General features: G+C 36.4%; 2 protein-coding genes across 8 annotated transcripts in view; one reads left to right on the top strand and one right to left on the bottom strand.

Moving 5' to 3' along the window:
* Positions 1–9,773: 9,773 nt before the first annotated feature.
* Positions 9,774–10,836, bottom strand: CAPZA3 (capping actin protein of muscle Z-line subunit alpha 3). Its single transcript, XM_032345613.1, has one exon. It carries the CDS (start codon positions 10,681–10,683, stop codon positions 9,784–9,786), a length of 900 nt encoding a protein of 299 aa, XP_032201504.1. The 5' UTR covers positions 10,684–10,836; the 3' UTR covers positions 9,774–9,783.
* A 96-nt stretch (positions 10,837–10,932) lies between these two features.
* The window catches only part of PLCZ1 (phospholipase C zeta 1), a 48,151-nt gene continuing 31,908 nt past the window's right edge, over positions 10,933–27,175 (top strand). For 2 of the 7 annotated variants that reach the window (XM_032347458.1, XM_032347459.1), the window contains exons 1-4: positions 10,933–11,022; positions 11,448–11,603; positions 12,615–12,738; positions 24,062–24,293. In XM_032347458.1, the coding sequence (XP_032203349.1) occupies positions 11,593–11,603; positions 12,615–12,738; positions 24,062–24,293 (367 nt within the window). In that variant the 5' untranslated portion in view covers positions 10,933–11,022; positions 11,448–11,592. Of the gene's footprint in view, positions 11,023–11,447; positions 11,604–12,614; positions 12,739–19,744; positions 20,687–24,058; positions 24,294–27,175 lie in introns of those variants that run through there. The other 5 variants (XM_032347462.1, XM_032347460.1, XM_032347461.1 and 2 more) reach the window with 5 other exon arrangements.

Below are 27,175 nucleotides of genomic sequence, written 5' to 3'. Positions count from 1 at the left end.
GGAGGGGCACATATTCTTTTGGAGGTCAGGCTCACAAACCTTGCAGATAGATGAGATCTGAGTGGGAGCAGGGAATGGAAGAGTCACAGATGAGGGGCACCTGGGTCACTCAGTGGGTTAAGCCGCTGCCTTCAGCTCGGGTCATGATCTCAGGGTCCTGGGATCGAGTCCCACAGTGGGCTTTCTGCTCAGCAGGGAGCCTGCTTCCCTCTCTCTCTCTCTGCCTGCCTGTCCACTGTGATCTCTCTCTGTCAAATAAATAAATAAAATCTTTAAAAAAAAAAGTCACAGATTACTTCCAGATAACACTCAACTTAATGTATATATTTTTAAGTGATGTCCTATCTCAGAGCCTTTAATGTATTAATGTACTTGGAGAATCCAAGTAGAGGCACACATAGCGTTTTCAAACTTGTTTGTCCATGGAATCCCAGAGAGTTCTCTTTAACCCTTAGGACATCTTTTGTGCTTGCATTTTTAAGTTGACATTCACCTCTTGATGCTTTGGAAATTAAAATGTTTAGTGGAAAAGTATCTATCTAAAGGGACTAGTAAGGCAATTGTTGAATCGTTACATTGTACGCCTAAAACTGATATAATACTGGGTGTTAATTATACTTGAATTGAAAATATTAAAAAAATGTAATAAAATAAATAATAAAAGAAAAAAAAAGAAAGTAAAGGAAACAGTAGTAGAGTTTGTTTTCTTCCTTCAGTGTAGTTATCCATTTAACTGTTCATTTACACATTCAACAAATATCTACTAAACTCTCATTATGTTCAAACTCAGTAACGGGATCACCAAAGTAAATAAGATAAAAATCCTTTTCCTCAAGGCATATTTATAAAGAAACATTTTTTGAAAATTAATTTAAAAGAAGGAATTGAGTAATAAGATAAAAGGGGAGCAGTGTTAGTGAAAATATTTCTCAAAAGAATTTGGGGAGCAAGTTAAATAAATTTCTAGTAACATAATGGAGGCTCTTGAGACTGCAGTCTCATAGGAGGAAGCTGAACTCATCTGTGGGTGGGTTGGTAGCAAGATCAGATTGTTCTACCAGGTTTTGAAGTGTTCAAAGTGAGGTTTTCTTGGGTAAAACCAATACAGTGGGACTTGAATGTTGGCAAGTGGGTTACAAGTTTATCTTGGCCCCAACTAAGTAAGTTAATGCAGGTTAACTCAAATTTTCCACAAATTCCCCGTAAATAGATGTGTGCTAGGAGTTAATTTAGTTCCAACAAAATGTACTGAGTGGTATGTATAACTATAAAAAACCACTGTCACCAAATTTTCCTGTTTCTTGAGGTCTTGGCATTGGAGACCAGGCTACTCCTCAAGTATTTCTAGAAATCTGAAGAATCAGTCTGACATATGATTATCAGTGTAGACATAGCTAATTTAATACCAGGCAAATACTATAGGCCCTTCTTAAACTTTAGGTGTTTGTTGTGCTATGATAATAGTTTTTCAAAAGAGCCCTGATTATAAATTTTATAAATCCTGTATTTTTTATAAATCCACAAGAATTTGAGCTGTTGAATTAAGATTGTTTATCCAAGAATGAGGTGTAGAAACAAGTACTAAAGTGAACACGAGAGATACTCATTAAAAAACACTCTGATACTGTTCAGGTACCTCTGGTAAAAACACATATAATGTTTATGGAATTTTCCCTTTCTTCAGTCTATGACTGTCTCTGAACCGAGGGCTGCATTTGCATGCTATTAGGGTCACGGATCACATTCTTAAGGAAGGAAAGAAATAAATCTGTCCAATTAGTAAATCCTATTCACACAATAAAGTCTTTTTTATTTGTATGAGTTTGGAACATGAACATGGGGGCTTGCAAAAGTGAGGGCACTTTACATATTCTAAAATAAGGATAAGAAGTGACTAGGGAGATAAGAACAGTATGATAAGCATTATATTTATGCAATAAAGTTAATTCAGGAAAGCTGCTGCATTTATAACCTAGAAGAGGTTGTCCTTTTCAAGGCAGTTAAAATGGACTAAAATATTCAGAAAAATTACTTGAAATCCTTCCAAACACATCTCTTATGTAGCTCTATAAAATGTATTTATTTATTTAAACTAATGGCATTTCTTAATGAACAAAAGGACCAAATATACTTAGTAAATGCCAGGTGTTCATCTTACTAAAATAAAAGCCCTATAAAGTGTCAGAAATCACATTCAGGTGAATGAATGTGTATCTTGTATCCTCCATCTAATCCTCTCAATCTACCTTCTTTCCTTCCCTATCCTGCTACTACCTTGGGAGGCTGATACATGGACCATATTAACGGAGTCCTTTGCCTTCTGGCTTTTGTTGGGCTGGCAGAAAGAAAGGGCTACTTAAGATGGCAAAAGTCCCCACCACAAAACCTGAGCTCGGACAGGAGAACAAGGACCCAAGCAGGAATCTGAAAACCCTCCCGCCCCGGGCTCCTGTGGACCAATGGGACCCTGACAAGCGGGAATCTGAGACTCCTGCCCCGGGGCTCCAGTGGACCAATGGGACCCCGACGAGCAGGTGAGATATCCGAATAAGGGGAACTTGCCAAAAGACCCCCAGTTCCCCTCGAGGCCCCTTAAAAGGCCCCTTCTCCCTGCCTTGGGCGCGACTTCCACCACTCTGCTTTCCAGAGTCGCGGGACCTCCCCCAAGGGTGCCCACCTCCTCCCAGCGCAACTTTCCTGGCTCCCCTTCTCCTGAGCCCTGAAACTTTGCTGAAGAGTGTTTTTAATAAATCTTGGCTTGCATCCACTTTGCCGGGTGTTGTGTTTATCTCGCCGGGAAAACTTTACAGCTTTTGATTGGTTCTGCCAAGGGGTAGTTCTGACAGAAGCTGGAGAAAAAAAGGAGACCACTTACGCCCTCCTCCCTCTCTTCCTGAGCAGTCTTTTCCTGAGACATCTCTTTCTGAGGGCTTCCTCACACTGGCAGTGTCCCTTCACGCATGGTTATAGCCCTTCTGGTGGCCGATTATATTGACTCCTCCCTGCAGGTTCTAGTGGCAACTCCCTAACCTTGACCTAAATATGTAAATGGCCTTAATGTTATTTTACTCTCCTCTTTTGTGGGTAAACTCTTCATTATATTTTCTTTGAACCATCCAGTTTGTACTGTCATCTGTTTTCTGTTGGGGCACAAACTGATTAAATTTGGAAGACAAATCTTATCCCTGGAGCCTCCTTAAGGTATCTATGGCCACATGGCGTATAATAAAACATCAAGAATGAATTATCAGGGAAATAGAGTGTGGGAATTGTATTCTTATCATGTGCCCAACACTATGAAAGATTTTTAAAATGCAAGGCTATACTTTCAATTCAGATGCATTTGTAAATTACAATTCCTGAAAGGTGGAGAATTTGGAGGGATGGATGTTTTCTCAGGAAATTTCTCTTATCTTTGGGAAATGCTGTTTGTGAAGTCCTGGCCAACCTGAGAGACTGATGGAAGCTTTCTTCTCTTGGACATTTATTTATTCACCAATTATTTATTGCTCACACAGTATATATAAAACATTATGCTAAGTGTGCATTCAACCCTCACTTAACAAATAGAACAGAGTATCAAAGAAGTCGTATATTTTCACCTTACCTAATGTCACAAATGTTGTAAGTAGTTCAAGACTTGAACTTAGATATTCTGATCCAAAGTTTCATAGATTTCCACTACATTGTGTATTAAAGAAACAAAAATCTCCCCTTCAGTCTATTAAGAGAAACAGGACAAACACACACATCTAATATTCAAATTAGAGTAGACAAGTACCAAGGCAGAATTAGACAAAAGGTGTTCACATTTAAGAAATGTACAGAGCACCTCTGGTGAAGCTTCTAAGAGAGGGTTTTTGGAAGAAGTGGTTAAGTCCAGTTTAGTCATATAAGGTCCATGGAAGAGGAAGGGGCACTTAGATCATGAGAACGCTGGAACTCTAAGCCAGAAAATTTGAAATACATCCCCTAGTTAATAGGCATCTTTTAATAGTGTTTGATCAAGATTGTGAGTAACAGCAGTGAGTAATCAGTTGAGGTTTATGAAAATTAATTTGGCAAAACTTCATAGAATAGGTTGGAGATTAAAACAACAACAACAAAAAAAATGAAGGCAGACCTGTTAGAAAACTTGATAAGTGAGAAGTAACAAAAATTATTGATAAGGTGAGAGAGGGAATAAATAAGAAAAGTACTTGCAGGGACAGAAATGAAAAGATTCAACGACTCATTTAATCTTAGGAAATATGAAAAAAGTTAAGGATGCCTGAAGAATAAAAGCTTAGCTCTGAAAACATTGATTTTGATACTGTAAGGTAGGATTGTAGGTAATACTGGAAAATAAAGCCCAAAGTCAATTTGGTTAGAATCATCTGTATGGTTATTTAGTAGATGTCTTATTTTCATTTATAAATATAAATTATAAATAAATATAAATTATAAATTAATATAAATATAAATTTATATAAATTAATATAAATATAAATTATAAATTTTCATTTATAGAGCCATGATGGGATGGGGAGAGTAAGGAACTAAGGAGGTTGGATGCATGTGGGAGCGGAAGGGCAGGGAGAATGGACAGAGGAGCAGCAGCACCGACATAGAATATTCTTGGAGGTCAACGTCGAACTGGGAGATGTGTTTATGCAAAGCCGTCCTAGTGGAGTGTTGTCAAGTTTGGCTCTTAGAATAAATACAGTGCTTAGTGACAAAAATAGGCAATACATTTCAAAGCCAAGAAGGAAAAAGAAAAAGACACATATGCTATTAAACATGCTGTTTTAAGGATCTGCTTGTGATAGGCTAGGGGTTGTGACTCTTGGAATTTTTTCCAGTCCTGTTGTACCTACCTGATGAATATGGTGATGAATATTGTGGAGAATGGGGTGGCTGCTGAAGACCTTGGTGACTGAGGGTGAGGATGGAACACTAAGGTTTGGAGAATGCCTGTGTTTGAATGTAGGGTACAGTGGAGGAAGAGTGATGAAAGGAACTACGGGAGGGCGAGACTAAGATGCAGTTAGAACTGAGAAATTCAGTGTTTTTCAGGATAAAGAAATAGTCATGCTCCCATGATGATAACTGACTAAAGGCAATTGGAATCAACAATTATGATATTGAAAACTTTTGAGAATGGCTTTTCCTTAGACTATTAGACTGGAAGCCAGAAGGTGCAGAGTTAAGGCCGCATAATACTGTATGAAGAGCAGGACTTTTGAAGTGTGACAGACCTGATTTGAAATCCCAGTTCTGTCCCTTACCAGCTGTGTCAATTTGGCAAAGCTACATAAGAGTATTCTTAGTTTTCTAAGCTGTAAAAAATAATTCCCAGTTGTATGATTCTTATAAGGAAATCAATGAGGCAGACAAAATTGCTGGTAGAATGCCTAGAACATAACAGTCTCTTAATTAAATCCATTTCTTAAGTGGTAAGGATCCAGAAAAAAATTAAGAATAGGATAATCTTTTGAAAAGTTTCACTGTGAAAGGACCTGAGAAACTTACAGGGGAAAAACTTTTAGGCTAGTTGGAACTGAGTATGCTTGCTGGTGGAGGAGAAGAGCCATGATGGGATGGGGAGAGTAAGGAACTAAGGACCAAAAAGGTAACTGAAGAATCAAGAGCCTGGATGACAAAAGATCAAGGATTTAGGATCAAGCCCACAGGTGGAAGAGTTGGTCTTAGAAAGGAACATATACTTATTTGGAGACTATTTAGAAGAAAATAAATATATTTTTAAGTGTAGAGAATGGAAGCTGTAGAAGCTCTTTTGGAAAGCATGCATCTTCTCAGTAAAGGGACAGAGCTGTTCACTAAATGAAAGAATGATGGAGAAGTAGACCTAAAGTAGAATAGAGAAATTTAAAGGCTATCAAGAAGGCTATAAGGGTCAATATAAAAGGTGAAGTTGCTTATCAGGAGGGAGACCACAGACTGATATGGAGTTGAGATAGGTTTCACTAGAGTAGAGGAAGCAGTAGACTGGGAACCCATTCCTTTACAACAATAGTTCTATATCCTAAGCAGCTGCTGAAATGATCCAAGTAAAAGAGTCAGAATCTGAGATGTGTAAAGATGTGGAGATTGAGGATAAGGTGAGATAAATCAAAAATTGGTTGAGTGGCAGTGACCTGAAAGTACTTTTTATCTTGATCCACTAAAATATTATCAACTATGGGACCTTCATAAATATGCAGAGCCCAGTAGGAACTCTATTTGATTATGGAAGATCTGAATGATAAGTAGAAAGGAGTAGTTGGGTTTTGTGTACTATGATCAAAGTTCAAATAAAAAAGGAAAACTGAAGCCTGCTTTAGCTTCAAGGCAAGCCTGAGGCTAGGGCATGTCCCAGAACAGCAGGGGCTCAGTCTGACAGGGTTGGGGCAGTGGGGAGTAAGGGTGGAGTTGAAGAATCTATGCCCCTCCTGAATCTCTGCTTGAGTAGAACGAGCTGTAGTCCATATATCCATTGGGTATCCCTCTGGACCAGACCCCTAACAGGAAGGGCACAAAAATCTTTGACAGAGGATTATGTAAAATTGAAAGTAATACAGGATTTTTGAGAACTTGATTTTCTTAAACTTGTTGGAGAAGAAATCTGTATTTGGGAGTGGGAAAAGAGCAAAAGTTTTCATCAGAGTGGTAAGCATCCAGCGGTAGTTTCAGAATGCAATCCAGGGTCTTAGAAGGAAGGGTCACAACATCAGCTTGGGGAAGTCTGCAAAGGAATACACACTTCCTAAAGGGACAGCAGGTAGGGATGACTTAACAAAATTTTAAGGCCGACTAAACCTACGTTTCAGGTCTTTGTTTTTGTTTTTTTAAAGATTTTATTTATTTATTTGACAAAGAGAGATCACAGGCAGGCAGGGAGGCAGGTGGGGGTGGGGGGAGCAGGCTCCCTGCTGAGCAGAGAGCCCAATGTGGGGCTGGATTCCAGGACATTGGGATCATGACCTGAGCTGAAGGCAGAGGCTTTAACCCACTGAGCCACGCAGGTGCCTCATTCATTCATTCACTCATTCAGTTCCTACCAAATAACAGACTAGATCCTTGAGATAGACAAGGTCCCCATTCTTACAGAGCTTACATTCCAGTTGGGAGTGGGGTGGGGAGGAGAAAACACTGAAATATTATAAAATAATGCACTGAAGCTTTTTTTTTGGTGTATGTGTGTATATGCCTGGGCATGGTTGTGTATATTTGTATTGCTAGAGTAGGTTTAAGTATAGGGTGTGTGTGTGCATGCACACACACGCCTGTTTCTGTGATAAAGGTACAGAGAGGAGTTGTCGTAGATTTTTCTGGCTATGCCAGCTCCATACAAAGAAAATAACTACCAAATAAAATCAATGTGAGAAAGTTTTTGATATAGCATAAGTTAATGAGCACCTTTTTAATTTGTTTTGTATTCTTTTAAGGTTTATTGCCTATCAAAGAAAACATTTGATATTCAATAATGCCAAGATTACTGTGGTGAGCTACTTACTCTCTTATGCTACTGAAGAGGTTATAAATTGTTAAATCTTTCTGGAAAGCAATTTGGCAATCTGTATTAAAATCATTAATGTGTTCGTATCTTTTCAATAGGCAGTTTTGGGGAATTTATCTTAAGGGAAATAATCTACAATGTGGGCAAAGCTTTATGCATAGAAATATTCACTACAGCCCAATTCATAACAGAAGTAAAATGCTAAAAATTTAAATTATGTATGAATAGAGAAATAGTTGTCTTGTTATGGTGCATAAACAGTATGAATATCATGTAAATAATTAAAATTATGTGCTCAAGGAATTTTAATGACATGGAACCGTATTTATGATATAGGAGTTTATGTAAAAAGAACAGGATAAAAATTTGTATATGTTGTAAATTCTCAATACTTAAGACAATTCCATAAAATTGGATAGGAAAAAATAGGCCAAAATGCTTTATACCTCAAGCATTTTCTATGATTTGTGCATGTGACTTTTTATATCCAGATGTATCAATAATTATTATTTTAAAAACCCCATGTTTCAGTGGGGGCTAAATACTTCTGTGATTGTTCCATAAACCATTGAGTCCTATTCTGGAATGTTCTGGCAAATCAACACGTACATATATAACCATAATATCAATTCAAATTTTTGCTAAATAATTTGTCAGATAGATATGTTTTAGTACAATGAAAACAACTGTCTTTGGAACTTTTCTTTAGAAAGGTTTCCCTTAACATTTTAATGTAACAGATGAAGGCATGTCCTGGGTCTGTGCATAGTGAATCCAGTGAAGCCATAGACATGACCTTCATTTGGCAATAGTTTTATAAGGAATGATTTTAATTGAGTAAGTAGAAAGCATAAAATGTGTCATTTTATGATTGGACCAATATTTCTTAAAATGTGGTCCTGTGATCCCTTGCAACAGAGTCCTCTCTGATAGTTGTTTAAAATAGAGATTTCTTACCTACTAAATCAGAATATGAGAATGGGTCCTGGGAAATTATATTTTTAAAGATACACCCTGGGCAAATCTCCTTAGATTCTCTAAGAATCACCAGTTGAAGTAGAAAGGTTTGAGATCGGAATTCTAATCTGCTCCAATGTTTCCTAAGTAGAGTGAGATCTTTTCTCAACAGCATGGATCCAAAATACAGAGTATTTTGCCAGTCAGAATTAGGGGATGGGGCCTATCTACTGCTCTACTGCAATCTTACTGGAGAGGTTTAGATTTGGACTAATCTGAGACCGGAGGAAAGTCGTCAGTAACCTTAGTGGGAACAGTGATAGGGTGACTGGATGTAATTTGTCTTGGCTAAAAAACAGCTGTCTACTGGTTCCAGTTTGGGGGAAATGCTTGCCTAAATCATTGTAGAGTTCATAACTCTTAATGAAACAAGCCTTCAGGGAGAGTGGTCATACTCTAGAGGTTAAAAGCAGAATCAGACACACTTGTCACTTACTATGTGCCTGGATGAATTAAACAACTTGAAATCTTAGATTCATCTCACGTAACATGGAGTTACTACTAGTGCCAGCCTAATCATGAAAAATTGTGTGCAAATTATTTAGCATAGGGCCTGGCATGAAATAAGCACTTATAAATGCTTATGGGGATGACTTCACAAGAATTTGACTAACATAAGCTTGAGAGGTTAGGCTTTTTGAGTTGATTTTTCAAAGACCATGTTTGTTATCAGAAAAACCCAGGGATTTGAGTAATCCCACTTCTTGGAGGGCACAGGCAGGCATCGGGGTGGATCCAAGTTTACTAATAGTCCTTCATGTGAGGTAGGTTTTGGATATCTGTTGGTTTCACAGAATATCCAACACTAACGTCACTTACGGAAACCCACTGTCTCGGGGCTGGTGTAGGACTGAACTGAATTATATGAGGTATCACTTGCAGAGTGACTTCATTTATATACCTTCTCTAGTTACAAAGAAAGTCAAAGGTCATTCCTACACACAGACAGACAAACAGACAGACACAGTCTTAACCTTGGCTGCCTTTAAAATACTTCTGGGTGCGACATTCTATGGAGCTCTTTTAGGTTCTAATAAACATCTCTGGCTTTATGATGGTTGCTACCACAAAACACATTTACATCACCCCTTTCTTGCCTGATTGGTTAATAGTCCCTGATTCAAATTATTTGTTCCACTTTTCCATAACTTAAGCTTGCATTTTCAAGTGATAAGCACCTCTAGTGGCTTCTCAACTTTAGGAAAATCCCAGCACCCCTCCAGGAAACACAACTAAATCAGATGGAGACAATTACCAGGAGCAATCCTTTATATTATCCAGTTGCATAACACACTTCTTGAATAAATGACGTATCCCAATTTAGGATACATCACCAGATTCAAGTCCGAGAGTATCCGTTGCCAGTCAATAAGAGTGCGGGTCACTGGAAGATCTCTTCGTAGAATTTTTCTCAGGGCTTCATTTGATAACTCCTGTAATTCTTCTAAGACTGCAGCTTGAAATATATTCTCTTGCTCTTCCACAAGCCTTGCAAAATTTAAAGCCAGTTGAGCTTGGTTAACTACTTCCAAGCTTTCTTTCAGGTCCTTGGAGATTTCAATATGAAGGTTGACAGCCCTGAAGAAGTGAGCTTGCACAAAAATTCTTCCTGTTACTTGGGTTAGAAATGGATTTATTTGGAAAATCCACTTCGATTTCCAAAGGCCATTCCAGCAATCTCTTGTTTCATAGCTGTGGTCCTCAATGCAAGCAATCAAGAACTCCTTATTTTTCACGCTTTTTCTCAGCACGTTGCAATTTCCTGTTGGATAGTGATCGTTCACATAGAGTTTTAAGGCACACAGAACAACATTTCTCAGGTATTCTGTCTCGTTCCAAATGATACCGTGACTTTGGATGTCTTTTAGCTGGTTTTGAAGCAAGTCGAATTTGAAAGAAAGTTTGCTTTGGTAGTCAAAAAATCGGTAGTCACCTACTACGTTGTGGTGAGACAAGAGTACTGGATTTCCATCGATGCAGAGTGGTACAGAATATTTTTGGCAGTGCTGGTGGCCTGCACACTCACCTTGATGGTGCATAAGTTTTTCATCACGGATAAGCAGACAGAGATCATCAAAGGCATTAACAAATTCCCCTGGAGGAGCCTGTATTAACAGTCTGCGAATTACTCTTTCTTTCTCTTTCCTACTCAGCGTACTACGTGACATGTTTCGTTGCCGCAGAAGCAAAGCTTCTGAAATCAAGAGTGTTCAAAGGATGAGAAAACATTCCATGAGACACCTTTCCCATCAAGGTGTTAAACATTCAAGCTTAAGATTACTATGTCTAACCATGAAAGCAGGTTGTCTGGCAAGCTCTGAGTCTCCTGATGAAGTCATAAAGAAGCTTTCTCTGTGAAGTGTGGAACTTTTGATGATATCACAATGGGTGTTCAGACCCAAAGAAAAACATGACAGTCACCTGACAGCGTGGTACCCAGCCAACCAGCTGTACCTATTTTGAAGATTTTAAGAACTTAACTTCCTGAACAGCCTTCCTCAAAAGGGGTTTGTCTCTGTGTGCATTATATGTTGCCAGGGATCTAGAGAAGCAGCCTAGAGTTCCTAGAGCATGTTTGGCAGCCCTTTCCACCTTCAGGGACCACAGTGGCATTGATTTATCCTCAGTCCCTCAGAATACTTGCCCCAAACCCACTGGAAGCACATTATGCTGAAAAGTTTCAGGGGGGGCCGACCAAATAGTAAAAATAAAAACAAGATATGAATGCTATTGATAGAAAAATGTCAAAGAGCAGTAGATGGTGCATTTATAAACACTGAAGCTTTGAAGCTGGTCAGAACGCAGTAAGAAGCCAGAAACTTCCAAGGGTAGTGACATGCAGGGAGCACCCCTTGTATGCGGTTTCTGTGGGATTTAAGCTATCTCCAAAAAACAAGAGCACAAACCACTGTGTTTTCTGCTTTCTCTCTAGAAAAGGGGCAGAGGCAACAGCTGATGAATATCAAGAAATTCCTTTACTACAAAAGGGCAGAGTTAACTATTTTTGGAACCTGTGACAACACGTAATGGGGAGAGACTTCTAAGCGAGGAGAAACGGAACAACAGGTCATGAAAATATGGAGAGCAAATATCCACTCAGAAGTCATTTCTGTTCCTCTTTTCTTTCTCTGGATTGATTCCCTCATGTTATATATGATTCCCCTCTCATTCTTTTTAAAGAGTCCTGAAGTTAAGCCTCTCTCATTTAAGTATAAACTGCTTCCTTCCATCTGTCCTAAGCTTTTCTGAACTTTCCTAGCTTCCTGTCTTTTTCTTATAAGAACATGAGCTTTGCCATATTAAGTCATAGTCCTCACATTTAAGGGCTTTCATTAGCTTTAACAATCTGAAATTGAGTGGATTTTTAAACATTTTTTATCAATACCTTTCATGATTTTATAAAGTTCGTATTAATTCTTAACTGTAGTTTTTCAAATTGAAGTGTCCTAGTTTTTGTAGGTTATCTGTATATGATAAGTAAACTTTAGTTTTTTCATCCATACCAAATATAGACACTCAGCATGGCATTTTTAACTCTTTTTTGATAGCACTTAAAATGTGACTTTTTTTTTAGCGTGTGTGTAGTTGGGCAATTAACTGATGTTAACTAATATCAGACATGGTAACTATGTTTTGAACACTCAGTAGCAGAAACTGTGTTCAATAATGTGTTAATAATTCATTTAATGCCCCCACCTTCTTAAGTATTAATTTGTCCACTTTTCAAACAAGGGAAGTGAAGCTGAAAGACAGGTCAAGTGACAGGGACATCTTGAAGCCCAGCTGTTCCCCAAGTCCAGGTCTTCAGGAAACAGACTATATTTCCACAATAATAACTTGATTTCTCAATATTTTTCTTTACTTGTAATTTTTTATGTTATATATGCCCTTTCATATTTTTATTACAGAATAGTACCTACTTTGTTTCCTTGTAAATATTATATATCATAGAATTATCTTGTCACTTAAGCACAAAATAGTCTATCCTTTAAAAATAAAAATGTTAAACTGAAGAGAAATCAAATACTTATTTAGGCATTTTAAGTACTTAATAATTTTCTGTGAGAATTTCCTTAACTTCTGTTTTTGTGCTTCATACATGGTTTTTGACGAAGATTCGGGATGAATTTAGAGGTGGAAAAATTAACGTAGACAAAACTTACAAATTACTTGAAAAATTAAGTATTCCGTGCAATTATATTCATGTGAAATCTATTTTCAAGGTGAGATGATATCTGCTCCCAGTGTACCCCACCCTAGGAAGGACTTGATTCAATATAGGGAAATGTCAATAGCTACTTGGATGCTTTCTGCAGAAAATACCTATGAAAAATTAATCTCTTGAAAATTAAAGCAATTAATTATGCTAAATATATTCATAATCAAGAAGGAGAGACTTTAGGTAGGTGGCAAAATGAGTTAGTGATAAAATTTGAAATAATACCAGATTATTTATTTAGCAGTATTAGCTGAATATAGGAATGTTCACATAAGATTAGGATTGGTCATATGATTAGATCAAAATCATACAACTGATGAAATGGCAAATGGATTTGATCTTAATAATTCATAGAAGGAATGAGTAATCTTGAGAAAAATGGCATTTTATTCACCTCAAAGTAGAAAATCATGCCCAAATTTCTCTTTGTTTGAAGAAGAGCCAGTAGGGAGGGAACCTGACTCAATTCTTTCACTAGAGGTTGGAGGGAAAGATCATAACTAGAAGAGAAAAAGTCGAGAGTTCAGTTGAGTTTTGCATTAGGCAGATGGCAGATTTCTTGGTGAATACTAGATTGGCCAATCCAGATAGCAAGAGAGAAATCCTGAATCTGATAGTGTTTTTTGAAAGTGACTACCCAGATCACAATCTATGTTGAAACGTTTCTATTATTGCCAAGTGTGAAGCTTGTGCTATCTACTGGCAAGCTAATCAGTTAGCCCGATATAATTTCATGGGTGATGGCAGAGGCAGGTTTCTGGTTCAGGAAAAGTAACTTGTTACTCACAAAAATAGCAGTTGAAAGAGAATCAGCATTTTGGTGCCATTTCTCCCAGCCTCAGTTCCCAAAGTGTGATGTGATGAGGGCCGGTGCACACATGCATATGCAGTGGATTGTGTTACCAGAGAGGGACTGCAAGCGTAAGGAAACCGCATCTTTTATTATGAGCCATAAGCCTGCCTTGTCTTTGCCCAGGAGGGTGTCAATATCATTATTATCACGCCCAGAAAATCTACTCTTTCCTATGGAAGGAGATACTATCTTTTCATTACACAAACGTCCTTCAAAAAGCTAGCTCTGATGAAATTGTTGGTGCCTCTGCTCAGAAACTTGCAGAGCCATGGGAGACAATGGAGCCCCCATCATGTACTTCTCGCAGTAAGATTTAGCCCCCAGTTTATAAATCACAAAGAGGAGGTTCAAATAAATAAATAAATAAATAAATAAATAAATAAATATATTTCTTAAGAGCTTGCAGTAAAAGGCAAGAATTTCAGCTTGCTTTGGTGAATGCAAGTAGTCTGTGCTGCCATAAGCTATCAGAACTTTAATCAATTCATGTCTAATACCAGACCTAGAACACAAGTTTTTGTGCAAGATCTTTACATATAGAATTTCCCCCCAGTGGTGTCACTCAAAGGGAGAAACAATTATGTACTTTCTAGTTCAATAAAATTCACATTTAATATAATATAGAGGTAATGTATTAAATCTGTATCAAATGTGAAATATGATAAATCTTACTCAGTGATTATCAGGTTGCTTTGAATTATCTGCAAAATAAAGATATGCACCTGAAATGCACTTGAGTAGAATGCATGCCATATTTACAAGTATTATGTAGAATGTGCAGCAGTTATAACAAGTAAAGAAATAGCTCCTTAATTGAAACTGACGATTATTTGGACATGGCAGGAATGAAGGTCTGTTTTGTTTAGCAAAACCTTTTGGAGTGGTTGTGAAAACAACGTGAATTATAAAAATTAGAGGGGCAGAGGTTGCTTAGAATTTTCCCAAAGCCTCTTTCAAATGACCTCAAATAATTTAAAGCACAAATTGCCTATAAACAAGGCTGATGATCTGGATCAGCAATTTTTATCTATTAAAGTAATTCCCCAAGGGCCCTTTAATAAATAATACTTTGCTTTCTTGGGCTAAGTTGTCATATATGCATTAAATGTTAATTAAATAGAATGCAAGGGAAGGTGTATTAGCCAACTGAATTTTCTGGATAGCTAGAAATTAAGCTGCTTAAACAGTGGACTGCTTTGCTTCAACTTTTGATGTTTATCTTTCTACACTTCATGGGTACACCTTGTAGCCAGAGAAAATAAAGTGAATCATAATGAATCTCATTTTGGTGACCAAAATCTCCTAGTGTTTCAGGGCTGTTGTTATTGGCAAGCTCAACAGGCATGGAGATTCTTTATTCCACTAGATCTTAACTGTGTAGTGCTTTGCAAATCAGAAGTTTCTCTGAGCAAACGTCGTAATCTGCAGAATGGGGATACTGATCTAGTTAACTTTGGAGGATTGTGCTGAATATTAAATATTTGTGAATGTGTAGTAGCAGGCTTGGCAAAGAGTAAGCTCTCAATAAATATTAGGTGAAGTTATAACAATCATAATTGTGCAAAATATATAGAAAATTGCATTATATTTATTGATTTCTTAAGAAGCTGGCATAAATTCTGATGTGAATTTATTTCCTTATTGGGTAAGTATTTATGATGAAATTTAAGTAAAGACAATGTACCTTCATGACCTTAGGAAAATATTCTTAAATTTCATTTTACAAAATTAATTATTGAGTCATGACTTGGGGAGCAATTCCCTAAGATTTTTTAATCTCTTTGTTAAAAAATCTTTATTGCTTTACTATTGTCTTTAATTTGTAGCACGCAAGATGTTTTATAGGAAATATGTATCATTTCAACACACATTGCTAGTCTGAGATTACTTTCTTGATTGTAGTTGAGTATGAAATAACATCCTTCTTAATTTTAAAAATTCATGTTGTTATTGGGCTAACCTTAAGTTTTCAAATTCTCTAAGCAGTTAATAGCCATTATTAAATCTATAGTATGTAGATTTAGGTGGCATTCTGTCAGAAATTTTGGATTGTGAAAAATTAATAAAGTGGTGTCTTTCATCAGAAGGAAAAGAAATGCAGAAATTACTCTTTTATAAGCAGATTATAATAAATTTCATAGGTAATACATACAGGGAATCTGAGGAGACAGAGACCCAAACGTGGGCTTCCATAAAAGAAGCCATTGTAGAGTAGCATTCTTGTTGGTCCCTGAAGAATGAGAAGCAGTGTGTAGGGTACAGTGCAAGAAGTGCTTGGGGAGTAAAAGGTAATGAACCATGACTTGCATGTAGGATGCATGAAGGGAGTGTGAGAAATGGCTGCAAATGCTAGGCATGGCCAGATGACAAAAATCCTGAGTGGTAGGCTATGGAATTTGTATTTACTTTTATAGGTAATGGGTAGCCATTGAACATTTTTGAGTAGGGAAATAGTGCAAATTTTAGAATGAATCTGGCAACAATGTAGAGTGGTTTGAGAGTTAAAAGGTAGAGAGAGGAGGGAAAGTATATCTCTGCGGCCTCTGCCCTACAAATCTGCAACTTGGGTTAACTCAGCCACTTATATTTTTGTTTGGTTCCCTCTCAAGTTTATGTTTTCTTACCTTAGTAGGTCCTCCACAGTCGAAGCTTATTTTTAATCTCAAAAACAAATAGCTCCATATCCTTTTCTAAATGTTACATTCTCTCTTTTAGCAGTTAAACTGAAAGAATCTTTCACATTTCTTTCTCTACTTCTCCAATGATTCATTGCAATACATTGTGCCTTTTTATCTACCTTGAAAACCTCAATTTTTTAAAATGGTAAATACAATGGTTAGGCTCTCTCTGCATTTTATTTATCCCTGTTTTCTTAAACTACTCTCCATTCTGACTTCTAAGACATCACTCTCTTCTAGTTTTCTTTTAAAATTTCTAATCATTCCTTTTCCATCTGTCCTGTCATCATTTTTTCTTTTGCTGTTATCTTGAAGTTGAGTTCTTAATTTTCTCTTCTTTTTTTTTTTACTTTATATACTATTCTGAGCAATTTTATTAACTTTTCTTTTTTCTCCAGTTTTATTGAGATACAATTGATATACAACATTATATTAGCTTTAGGTGTACAACATGATGATTTGATATATGTGTATATTGAAAAATTATTCCCACAACAAATTTAGTAAATAGCCATCAGTTCACATAGGTGCAAATTTATTTTTCTCATATTAGAACTTTTAAGATAACTCAGGTTAGCTTAAGTTATCTTCTAAGATAACTCAAATATACAATATGGTATTGCTAATTTAGTTACCAGACTGTGCATTACATCCCCAGAACTTATTATTATATATGTGACGTCAGTGTTAGTTACATCAGTCTTAGATGGCTACATGTTAGCCATCATGTACACTTTATCTCTAGTACTTGTTTATCTTATATTTGGAATTATTTATCTTATAGTTAGACTATTTATCTTATATAATATATAATTAATATATAATATATCATATAATATATCTATCATATATAATATATCTTATATAATATATATCTTACATAATATGTAGATATATTATATCAATATATCTATATTGAACTATTTATCTTATAATTGGAAGTTTGTACCTTTTGATCACCTTCACCCATTTCTTCCACCTCTATCAACCCTGCCTCTGGCAATCATCAGTCTGTTCTCTGTTATGTATGAGTTCAGTTTTTTTTTTAGATTCCACATAGAAGTGAGATCATACAGTATTGGTCTTTCTCTGACTTATTTCACTTGACATAATGGCCTCAAGGTTTATCCATGATGTCACAAATTATAGAATTTCCTTCTTTAGTATTACAGAATAATATCTTATTCATATTTTCTCAGTTCACCTATTGATAGACATTTAGGATGCTTCCATGCCTTGGCCATTGTAAATAAAGTTGTAATAAACATGGAGGTACAGATATGTTTTCAAAATAGTGATTTTATTTCCTTTGAATAAGTATCAGGAAGTGGAATTGTTGTATGATATGGTAGTTAGTTCTATTTTTAATTTTTTTGAGTAATCTTCATATTGTTTAGAACAATTGTTTGAATTCTTGATCGGGTAAATCTCTTTTCTCTGTTTCATGTAAGTCTGTTTCTATTTGTTTTGTTCTTTTGTTTGGAACATATTCCTGTTTCTTCATCTTCTTTTACTCTCTGTGTTAGCTTCTGTGCATTAGATGGAACAGCCACTTCTACCTTTGAAGGAGTGGCCTCATTTGGAAGATCATACTTACTGCTCAGCTCAGTCTTAGCTTTTGTTTGGCTCTCAAACTTTGTCCAAGCAGCCTACTTTATTCTTAGTGGCTCCCAGTCATTGAGGGAGTGCCAAGACATATCAGTGTTCCAAAGGGGAGGATCCCAATCAGCGCCCACATGTGGGCTAATTAGAAGCCCGATCCCCCAGGTGGCAGATTGTAAAGCACATACGTACACCTCTTTCAGAGAAAGATTGGAAGTGAGTGTCTCTATCAACTCCCTCTGTACCAATTTCCAGGGGGACAACTGGCCAAGGATTTTCTCTTTGTTCGCCACAGTTCTGCTAAACCTGTGAGCACAAACCCTACTGGCTATCAGATCCAGGCTGTCAAGGGATTTTCATCCCTTGAGTGGCAGTCATAAAAGCTGGGTGTCAGATGTGTGCACAACCTTGTTTCAAGGGAGATGCTGGTGATCTGGAGGGAGGTGGAGAGAAAACCTGAAGATGGTACCTGCGGGCTTTCCTGGTCTCCGGGGAAGATTGCCGTCTGCTCCTACACCTGTGTTGGATCAGAAGCATGACTCTCAGGCTGTAGCTTTTAAGATAAGCATATAGGCCTCTTTCAGGGAAAAACTACATGGTAGTTGGCTATCCCTGTGCTGGACTCTGGAAGGAGAGCCACCTTGAGTCCTTGTGAACTGTTAAGAACTATTTACTATTGTAAATAGTGTGTCTTTGTGGATCTTGCTGACACAAGCTGCAGCTGGCTTTCAGAGCTGGGTGTTTTGGGAGCCTCCCTCTCTGGTGGAAGTCTTAAAAGTTGTGGACTATAAGTTGGGTCCAAAGCCCTCACTCCTCAGGGAGAAGCAGAGAGTTGTGGGTCTCTCCCAATTATATGTCACCATGTTGTGGACTGATTGTGTCCACGTTGGTGGACATATTATGTCTCAGCCTCTCTGCCCTATTTTGATACAGATTTTTTTCTCCTTTGCCCAATATGTAGGCAAGTTAGTTCAATGAATTAGTTTTTGGGTTTCCTGCAGAGGGAACTGTCCCATATGTAGTTGTAGACTTGGCATGTCCATGGGAGGAGGTGAGTTGTGGAGCTTCCTGAGTCACCACCTTATTGCCTTTCAAAGACTTTCATTACCACCCTAATGGGAACAAAGCACACGTCTTCCATCTTGAACAACAAAGCCATGTATGCTACTATTTGTTCATCACCTGCCATAGTCTAGGCGCTGTGTTAGGTTTTGTTAGGTTTTTGCATTCGTTATTTTAACATCCATCCAAGGAAGTTGTTATTAGCCTCTCTTTACATATAGAGATATTGAGGATAAGAACGTTGATATAATTTGTTTATGTCATATTACTGTGGATATTCATGTCTGGGTCTGTCTGCCTGCAAAATCCTTGTGTTTTCTCCTGTAATACACCAATCCTCATGCCCCATCCCAACCAGTTGTCTTCTGGCTGTCTTGGCTTGGATGAAGATACTTCACCTTTATTGTGTTTAAAATAAACCATCCTTCCTTTCTAACCTGTCTTTCTCGTTTTTCTTGGTGATGGCAGCACCATTCTCTCAGCTATCCAAGCCAGAAACCCGAGAGAGTCCCAGCCTCTTTCTCTTACCTTACCTCCACATCAGATTTTAAAATATTTTAAGGTCTATTTTATTCCTACACAAAGTCAACTGGTCTCCAACTGCTATCTACTCAAAGTGTGTTCCTCAGACTAGTACCTCTGACATCCCCTGGGAGCTTGTTAGAAATGCAGAATCAGACATATTGAAGCTGACTCTGCATTTTAGCAAGTCCCTTGGTAACTGACACGTCCATTAAAATTTGAATAACCCTATAAATTGGTTCCTTGTTTTTAATCCTACCTTGTATATTAGCTACCAGAATGATTTTTCTAAAAAAGAACTATGGGATTTCCCTCATTATAGCTCATCAGTCAGTCACTGGTTGAGAATGATGTCTGAGAGCCTCAGTGTGAAATCCAAGGGCCTCTAGGATGTAGTTTTGGCTTCACCCTTATCACTCACTGCAGCTTCACTAACATCTTCTTTAATCACACTCCTGTTTTGTGCTTTCATGTGTTTATTTGCTCTGATCCCAACTATTAGAATAACCCTTTTCCTCCTCACTTTCAGGCAACCATTCTTTCTTCTCAATGAAAGTTCAGCTCCAGGATTGTCTCTTCTATAAAGACCCTCTTTTGTCTCCAAGAAGAATTGCCCAACTTCCTTTTCCTGTTGTGTATAAAGTTTCCATTGTAATACTTTCATGTCAGCTTTCCTTTTCTAGAATATGAGCGTACAGAGGCACTGATAAGGTGTTGCCTTTACATCTTTAGTATCCAATTTTATTTCTGATCCACATATTTAGTTAGGAAGAAAGGGAAGATAGAAGATAGAGTTTCTAAGCGGTTTAAATTAGTATGTCAGAGTTTGGGGGAAAAGGTGGCAGGTCATACGATTTCCTGTGATAAATTTTGAATACTCTGTTTTTAGTGTAATTTCGGAGACAAATTTGAAACACCTCATCTTAATTTAAAAGTGAATTCTGTGTTTTGATAGCTCAACTTTCTTGTGAGGTCATTTATTTTAAGTGACACCTCATCTTTTTACTAGCAAACTGAGCAAGGGAAAATGGTAACATGAAAAGCTTTAATCCTGTTTTCTGAAAGTGTACTGTCAGAATATCAATAGAATCAATTTAATATGTTCTTTTATACTCATGTTTTCAATCATTCATTCAAACATGGTCACTAATGTGTTATGCTAGGGGAGGTCCAGTACTAAACATTGGCAATAAAAAGGATAAAATACCTACTTTCACGGTGTTCATGGTCTTAAGGTAAGACATATATTTTTAAATTATATGTAAACATTGAGTGGGTTGTTTGGTAAAGTTCTTTTTGTAATGCCTTGTAGAGACTAATCACCTAATGAATTTTTTTTAAACAAAAGGAAAATGGCTTCACTGCTCTTATTTTATGCTGTATTTATAAATGATTAATATGTAACATTTCTAAAACCTGTAGTATTCCCTGAAGTGGGGCCCGAGATTTTGCATATTTTTAGTAATATATATTTAAAAATATCTTTCCCTGTTCTTCCTAGGTTTAGGGATATATCAACTCTTTATCCCATTAAATGCACAGATGTCACCAGAATCATAAAATTGTTTAGGTGATAGATCATGTTCTTAATACCTTCTGTCAGGCATTATTTTGTTCTTTAAGGTACTAAGAATATAAGAAACAAATGGCAAGTTTCCTGTCCAAGGCAATTCTAGAAGGGATTGGGGGGGGGGGGAAGCTTTCATTCCAGGGTAATAAACTTAATTATAGAAGAAGATTCAGAGTCTTATAAAAACCCAGAGGTGGGCTATCTGATGTGGCTTGGGGAGACAGAAAAGAATATTTGGGAAGACTTCTAGAGGAGGATACTTTTCTAAGAATTAGTAAAAATTAGTAGGTTAGGAAGTGAAAGAGAAGTGTTCCAGACAGAAGAAACAATAGCAAGATAGTTTGGTATTTATACTGTAAGTAATTCAGAGCACCCAAAGTGTGAGGTACAAGAAAGAAAAGGATTAGAGCAGACACCATCAGAGACATCTTAAAGGACCTGGGATGCCAACATGATACAGTTCAGGTTTTGTCTTGAAGACAAAAAAGAAATTAGTGAGCAATTTAACAGGTGGTTAATGGGATCAGATTTGTATTTTACACAATTTATTTCTACTTATATACTGTCAATATGCATGATGGTGTACTGACATGTCTTTCTTCCGGATGTTTCTCTGTGTGGTTTTGGAGTTAGTTCAAATCCTGTTCTACCCTGCCTGTGGGACTGGGGACAACTGACCTAAGAGTTCTGAGCTCCAGTTTTCTCCTACAGGGGAAATATTAAATAAACACATTGGTACTCTGTCAGTTTTGCTGCTATTATGTGTGTCAGTCCTCAGATTTGAGTCTTGCTCATCACTTTCCTTTCTCCTGCTTCCCCTACTGCTGATTTTGTTACCCAGGCTCCCTCATTACTGACTTCTGTTGCTTTCCTTTTCCTTCTCTCTTTCCACTAAAATTAAAACTTTCCATCTTCAGTAATATAATTTTGACCTATTTGGTGTGGTTTTTATTTTTTGGTAATTGAATTGATGTTTGACTGTTAACTCCTTTGGGTTGGATCAAGGAGCAGTTATTTGGATTTGTGGAATTTTGTTTGAACTTTACATCTCTAGTTTTTTCTAGTATCAGAGGACAACTTTGATCTTTTGGGAAAAACAAAACAGAACAAGTCAGATGGCCAAATTTAAACCTTGCTTGAGAGTAATAAAACTTTCATTACTTAGCGGATAATGTATTTTATTTTATACTGCTACTTAGTAGGGCTGTAATTTTTAATTTACACAGTTTTGTATAACCAAATTGGCAGGAATTACAGGCACACTTGACTTTTATGGGTTTGTTAAAGATCTTATAACAAATTATGAGTGGGATGGGGCTAAAATAAAATAAATTTAATTCTATGACATTGGCTTTAATCCAGAATTTAAAAATAGTACGTTGAATCTTGTTAGTCTACTCAGATAATTGATAATATGAATTATTTAAGTGTATATAATTTTAAGGTGCTATTATTGTTGAATGAGCTCTGGGCCCAATTTGACAAGAACAGATCCCAGATTTTCTGCCAAGCTTATCTTCATCTCATTTGCACTTGGGGCTTCATTCCAGTCCCTGCTTCCTCGTGCTGCTCCATATACATGGATTCATAGTCCTTTGTGAATTATATTTGATTCCCAGCTCAGACTGCCTCTTGGATCCCTTGTATCCAACCACCAGGTCTACCACTGAACTTCTGCTGTTGAACCGTTAGAGGTTCATTTCATGAGCAAAAGTGCAAAAGATGAGACGATAGGCTGGATGATGTGAAGGAAGCAGAACTTGATAGGACATAGCAATATACTGATATCTAGAACAACCATTTATTGTATATTTTCAGTCCTTGCAGCAAGTTGATGACATAGGGAGTGAAAAATCCCATTTTTCAGATGAAGAGCAGGAAGCTCAGAGAGTTTAATTTATGTGTCCCAAATCCCACATACTTTGGAGCTAGGGATATGTTAGCTCCAATTGTTTACAAATTGTCAGATTTTTACCACAGTATAATGGCCCTTCAGCACATGTTCCTTATACTCAAGCTGTTTGCAATGTCATGAGAAAGTTAAAATATAAATAAATAGCTTCATTTGAAATTAAGGGTCCTTGTAAGTGCAATGCCTACTCTCCAAAGTTTTCTATTCGTAAGTGATTCTACTAGGTTTTTTTTGGTTGTTGTTTTTTAACTCTTCCCCAACTCTAGACATTCCTGATTTCTCTCCTCAATGCATATAACATTTTAATACGTTGAGTCCTCGTGACTTCTCTGTTCATAACTTCACTGATCCTTGTTCTTTAGTTTGTACTCACTACCTCCCACCTGGTTTGCACTTCTCTGTTCCATCCTGCTGTTCTCCATTGCTTCCAATTGGTCATGCCCAACTGGTTATTCTACACCTTTACTTCTGCTAGCTGTTTTCCTACTCAGAACCTCACAGTATTTCTGATGTTTTTAATAACTGGACACAGCCCACTTTCTTGTTTCTGTTTCATAAAGCTCAAGCATGAATTTTCCAGAAGAGCCAGGTGAATCCACTCTTTCTTACCAGAACCCACCTTGTTGGTGATTATCAATGATTATGTACTTTCCACTTCCTCAAGATGCTACGTAGCTACTGTAGTTACTGTAGTGCTAATACCACTCCTGCAGCTTCTGAAGTTTACAATGACCTTGAATGTCTCTGATTTACTCTGATGTTTATGCACATCAGCGGCATGGGATTACAAACCATCTCACATGGCTAAAAGAAGGTACTGAAAGCGAGTGGAAGAGAAAAAGGAAACATGTAATTGAAAAACAACCTAGAATCCTCATCATTTCCCACACCTTTTTCCATTCCCACTATGGCCACTGGGTTTTAAGTGGTGATTTTTCACTTACCTTTTTCTACTTTGGCATAATTTCATACAGTTTTATATACTTCATTTGAGATAAGAATCCAATGTAAGATTCATCTTCCTTCAAGTATTAATTGTTAAATATATTACACAAATACACTGATCTATTTATTTTCTGTATTTTTTATATTTACAATGTGAACCCACCAGTCATTTTTTTTTAGTAGGCTAATGACAGGCTGAAACAAGGAAGAATCACCATAGAAGAATTTAGATCAATTTATCGAATTATGGCACACAGAGAAGAAATTATTGAGATTTTCAACACATATTCTGAAAACCAGAAATTTCTTTTCGAGAAAAATCTGCTTCAATTTTTGATACAAGAACAGTATGCACTTGACATGACCAAAAATACTGCTTTTGAGATCATTCAAAAATATGAGCCTATTGAAGAAGGTATGCTTACATTCTGAAGTTTTCTCAAATATCTAAATGTGAGGTATTTTTCTATGAATTACAGTTATCAAATTGAAATTTTTGGATTGGTCATATTTATTTTGGATAATGTAAAATATTGACAATTTTATTTCTATATTTTAGAGATTACATATGTACTTTTAGAAAATTGCACTGCAAAAACAATTATATTCTTTCCTACTTCATTGACTAGCTGCCTTTTTTTTTTTTTTTTTTTTTTTTTTTAAACTTGGTATATCTCTTAAGTGTTCAGAGATGAGCTTAGGCCTGGAAAGCAAGATGAGATTCTGTTACATATACTGTGATGAAAGAGTCTTCATTTTCATTAATAACTTAAACACCAAGTAATAGTCAGTCTTCTATATTTATACATTATACTATTGAAAAATATATAGAAGTATTAAAGCTAAGTGAAAACTATTCTAAGAAAAAAGTAAAATATTATAAAATCATTACTTTCTTCATTGTTGATACACATAATTGTCTATAACATCATAAACATTAAACAATTTTCACTTTTCCTTCATTTTTGAATATAGTCATCTGGTTTATTTTATTTTATTTTTTAAAAGATTCATTTATTGGGGAGAGAGCACAAGTTGGGGGAGAGGTAGAGGGAGTGGGAAAAGCAGACTCCACGCTGAGTAGAGAGCCTGACATGGGGCTGGATCATGACCTGAACTGAAGGCAGATGTTAACCGACTGAGCCACCCAGGTGTCGCTAGTCATTTGGTTTGAATTAAATGACCATTAAAGCTAATGATGAGTCATATAATTTTTCATCTTCTTTCCACTTTTTAATGGGTAAAACACTTCACATTTTTTCCACTTATGCTTATCTTTAAATGAAATAATAAAGACATAATGTAATAAAATATTCACATAATTATGTAAAAAAACCATCAAAGTAGTGTTTAGCTGTACACAAATTAATAAAATAGCTCAGAATATTTATTTAGCAAGGGAAGTATGAAAGTTCAAGTTCTGCCTTTGAAAGCTAGTTAATGTACCAGTGTTTAATATATGATAATATGGTTCTAACAAAATCAAAAATTTCTTCATTGAGTCATATATTCATGACTTATTCAAATATTTATTTGTGGCATCCAAATCTGCTTCTGGGACTGGGGATACTGCCTTATGAAGAATAAGGCAAACTAGATCTTATGTTAATGATGGGGGTGTGAGGGAGATTGACAATAAATAAATATCTAAAAGCCTGATTGCACAGAATGCTCTATACTGTGAGTGACAGAGAATAAACAACCCAGGAAGACTAGTTCTGGCTGGGTGTTTAGAATGGTCCACTCTGAGGATGTGACCTTCAAGCTGAGACTGAAATGATGAGAATGAATTCATGATGTGACAAAATGGGAGAAGTTTCTGAGGTCAAGTGAAGAAAAGTATTGGACGGATCAAATCACGACTGTCTTGCAGATATCATGATTAGGATTTGGGCTCCATGACTCATTTTCATGAAAAGATTTTGGAGAGTTGTAGTGGTAAGACTGAATGCTGTACTAGTAAGAGTTTGGTGTGATCACTATTAAAATTTTTGCAGGTTTGCAACAAGATAATGAGCATGCACCAGGATGTAAAACAGCTATATCACTAAGCATGGATGATGAGTTTAGATGACTACTTGCTTTTTTTAATAGCAAAAACTTCATCTAAAGAAGTAGTGAATTGATTTATGTTTTGGCTCAAGCTCTTTATGCAACTGCTGGCTGGAAACAACCAGTCCACAGATAAGCTCTTTGAGTAGCACTGATGTAGTAGTGAGTATTCAAAAAAAAAAAAATTACTTTGGCACAGTTACTTGCAGTTGATAAATCTAAAAAATAGAAAAGGATAATGGGGTGGTGGAAGTGACATCTTGGAATTGTGTTTGCATTTTAACTATAATTCATCTATTTCATCGTTTAAGCCTCCCTCAGCCTCAGATACTTTCACACACACACAAAACCTTGTGCTTCATTTACATGTTTATTGATCACTTATTGAGGCCAATTAGAATTATGATTGGATAGTCTCAAATGCTGCTGGCTCCTCAATCTCATCCCACTTTTGTATGCAATGTGTACCAACTGAGGCTTTTAAATATCTGTTAGATTAACTCTCATCTCAATCTGGTAGCTTTTAAGGGCACAAAATGAGTTTGTTTTTTTCCTATCCCATTATCAAAGATATTAACTTAATTATTCAGTAGTTCAAAAGAGCTATAAAGCAATCACAGCTCCAGAAAAAAGAAGAAATTTATGCAAATCTTTACTATTACAATATATGATGCATTTGCCCATATGCTCCCATACTCCTAAATTTGCATGTCTTTCAAGCAGAGTTTGCATGCCTCTAAACATTTTATGTATTCTCCTCTAGCTTTCATTTTTTAAGCTAAAATTGTAATAGCATTTTGAATGCTGGCTTTTTCACTTTAATGAAGTAATAAATGTTTACTTTTGTCACTGTATTTTTTTTCTGATACATTATTTTTAATTGCTGCTTAGTACTGTATCATATTTTGAGCCTTAATTTGTTTTCTCCCCCATTTATTTTGCTTTAGCATTATTTATAAATGCTAGTGTGAGTGAGCATTCTTGCACATCAATCTTTGTCTGAGACTCTATTTATATAGTATAAACTCCCAGAAATAAAATTCTTTGCTAAGGATCACTCTCTAGTTTAAAGTGAATGTTCACACCATCTGTCATTTTGAGACAAACTGAATTATGAACAATAAAATAATAATAACAACTAGCATTTCTAGAGCTAATTTATGTAAATAATATATAGGGATAGGAGCTATGATTATCATCATTCCAAAGATAGGGAGAAGTTAAGTAACATGCTTAATGTGTAAG

This window comes from Mustela erminea, chromosome 6 (assembly GCF_009829155.1).
Source record: "Mustela erminea isolate mMusErm1 chromosome 6, mMusErm1.Pri, whole genome shotgun sequence".
Classification (NCBI taxonomy): Eukaryota; Metazoa; Chordata; class Mammalia; order Carnivora; family Mustelidae; genus Mustela; species Mustela erminea.
Note: the sequence above shows the minus strand (reverse complement) of the source record. Positions and strands in the feature narration are given on the sequence as shown.

Bases quoted from the DNA above. Each gene is read 5' to 3' on its own strand.
- CAPZA3 (XM_032345613.1), bottom strand. From the start codon at position 10,683: ATGTCACGTAGTACGCTGAGTAGGAAAGAGAAAGAAAGAGTAATTCGC.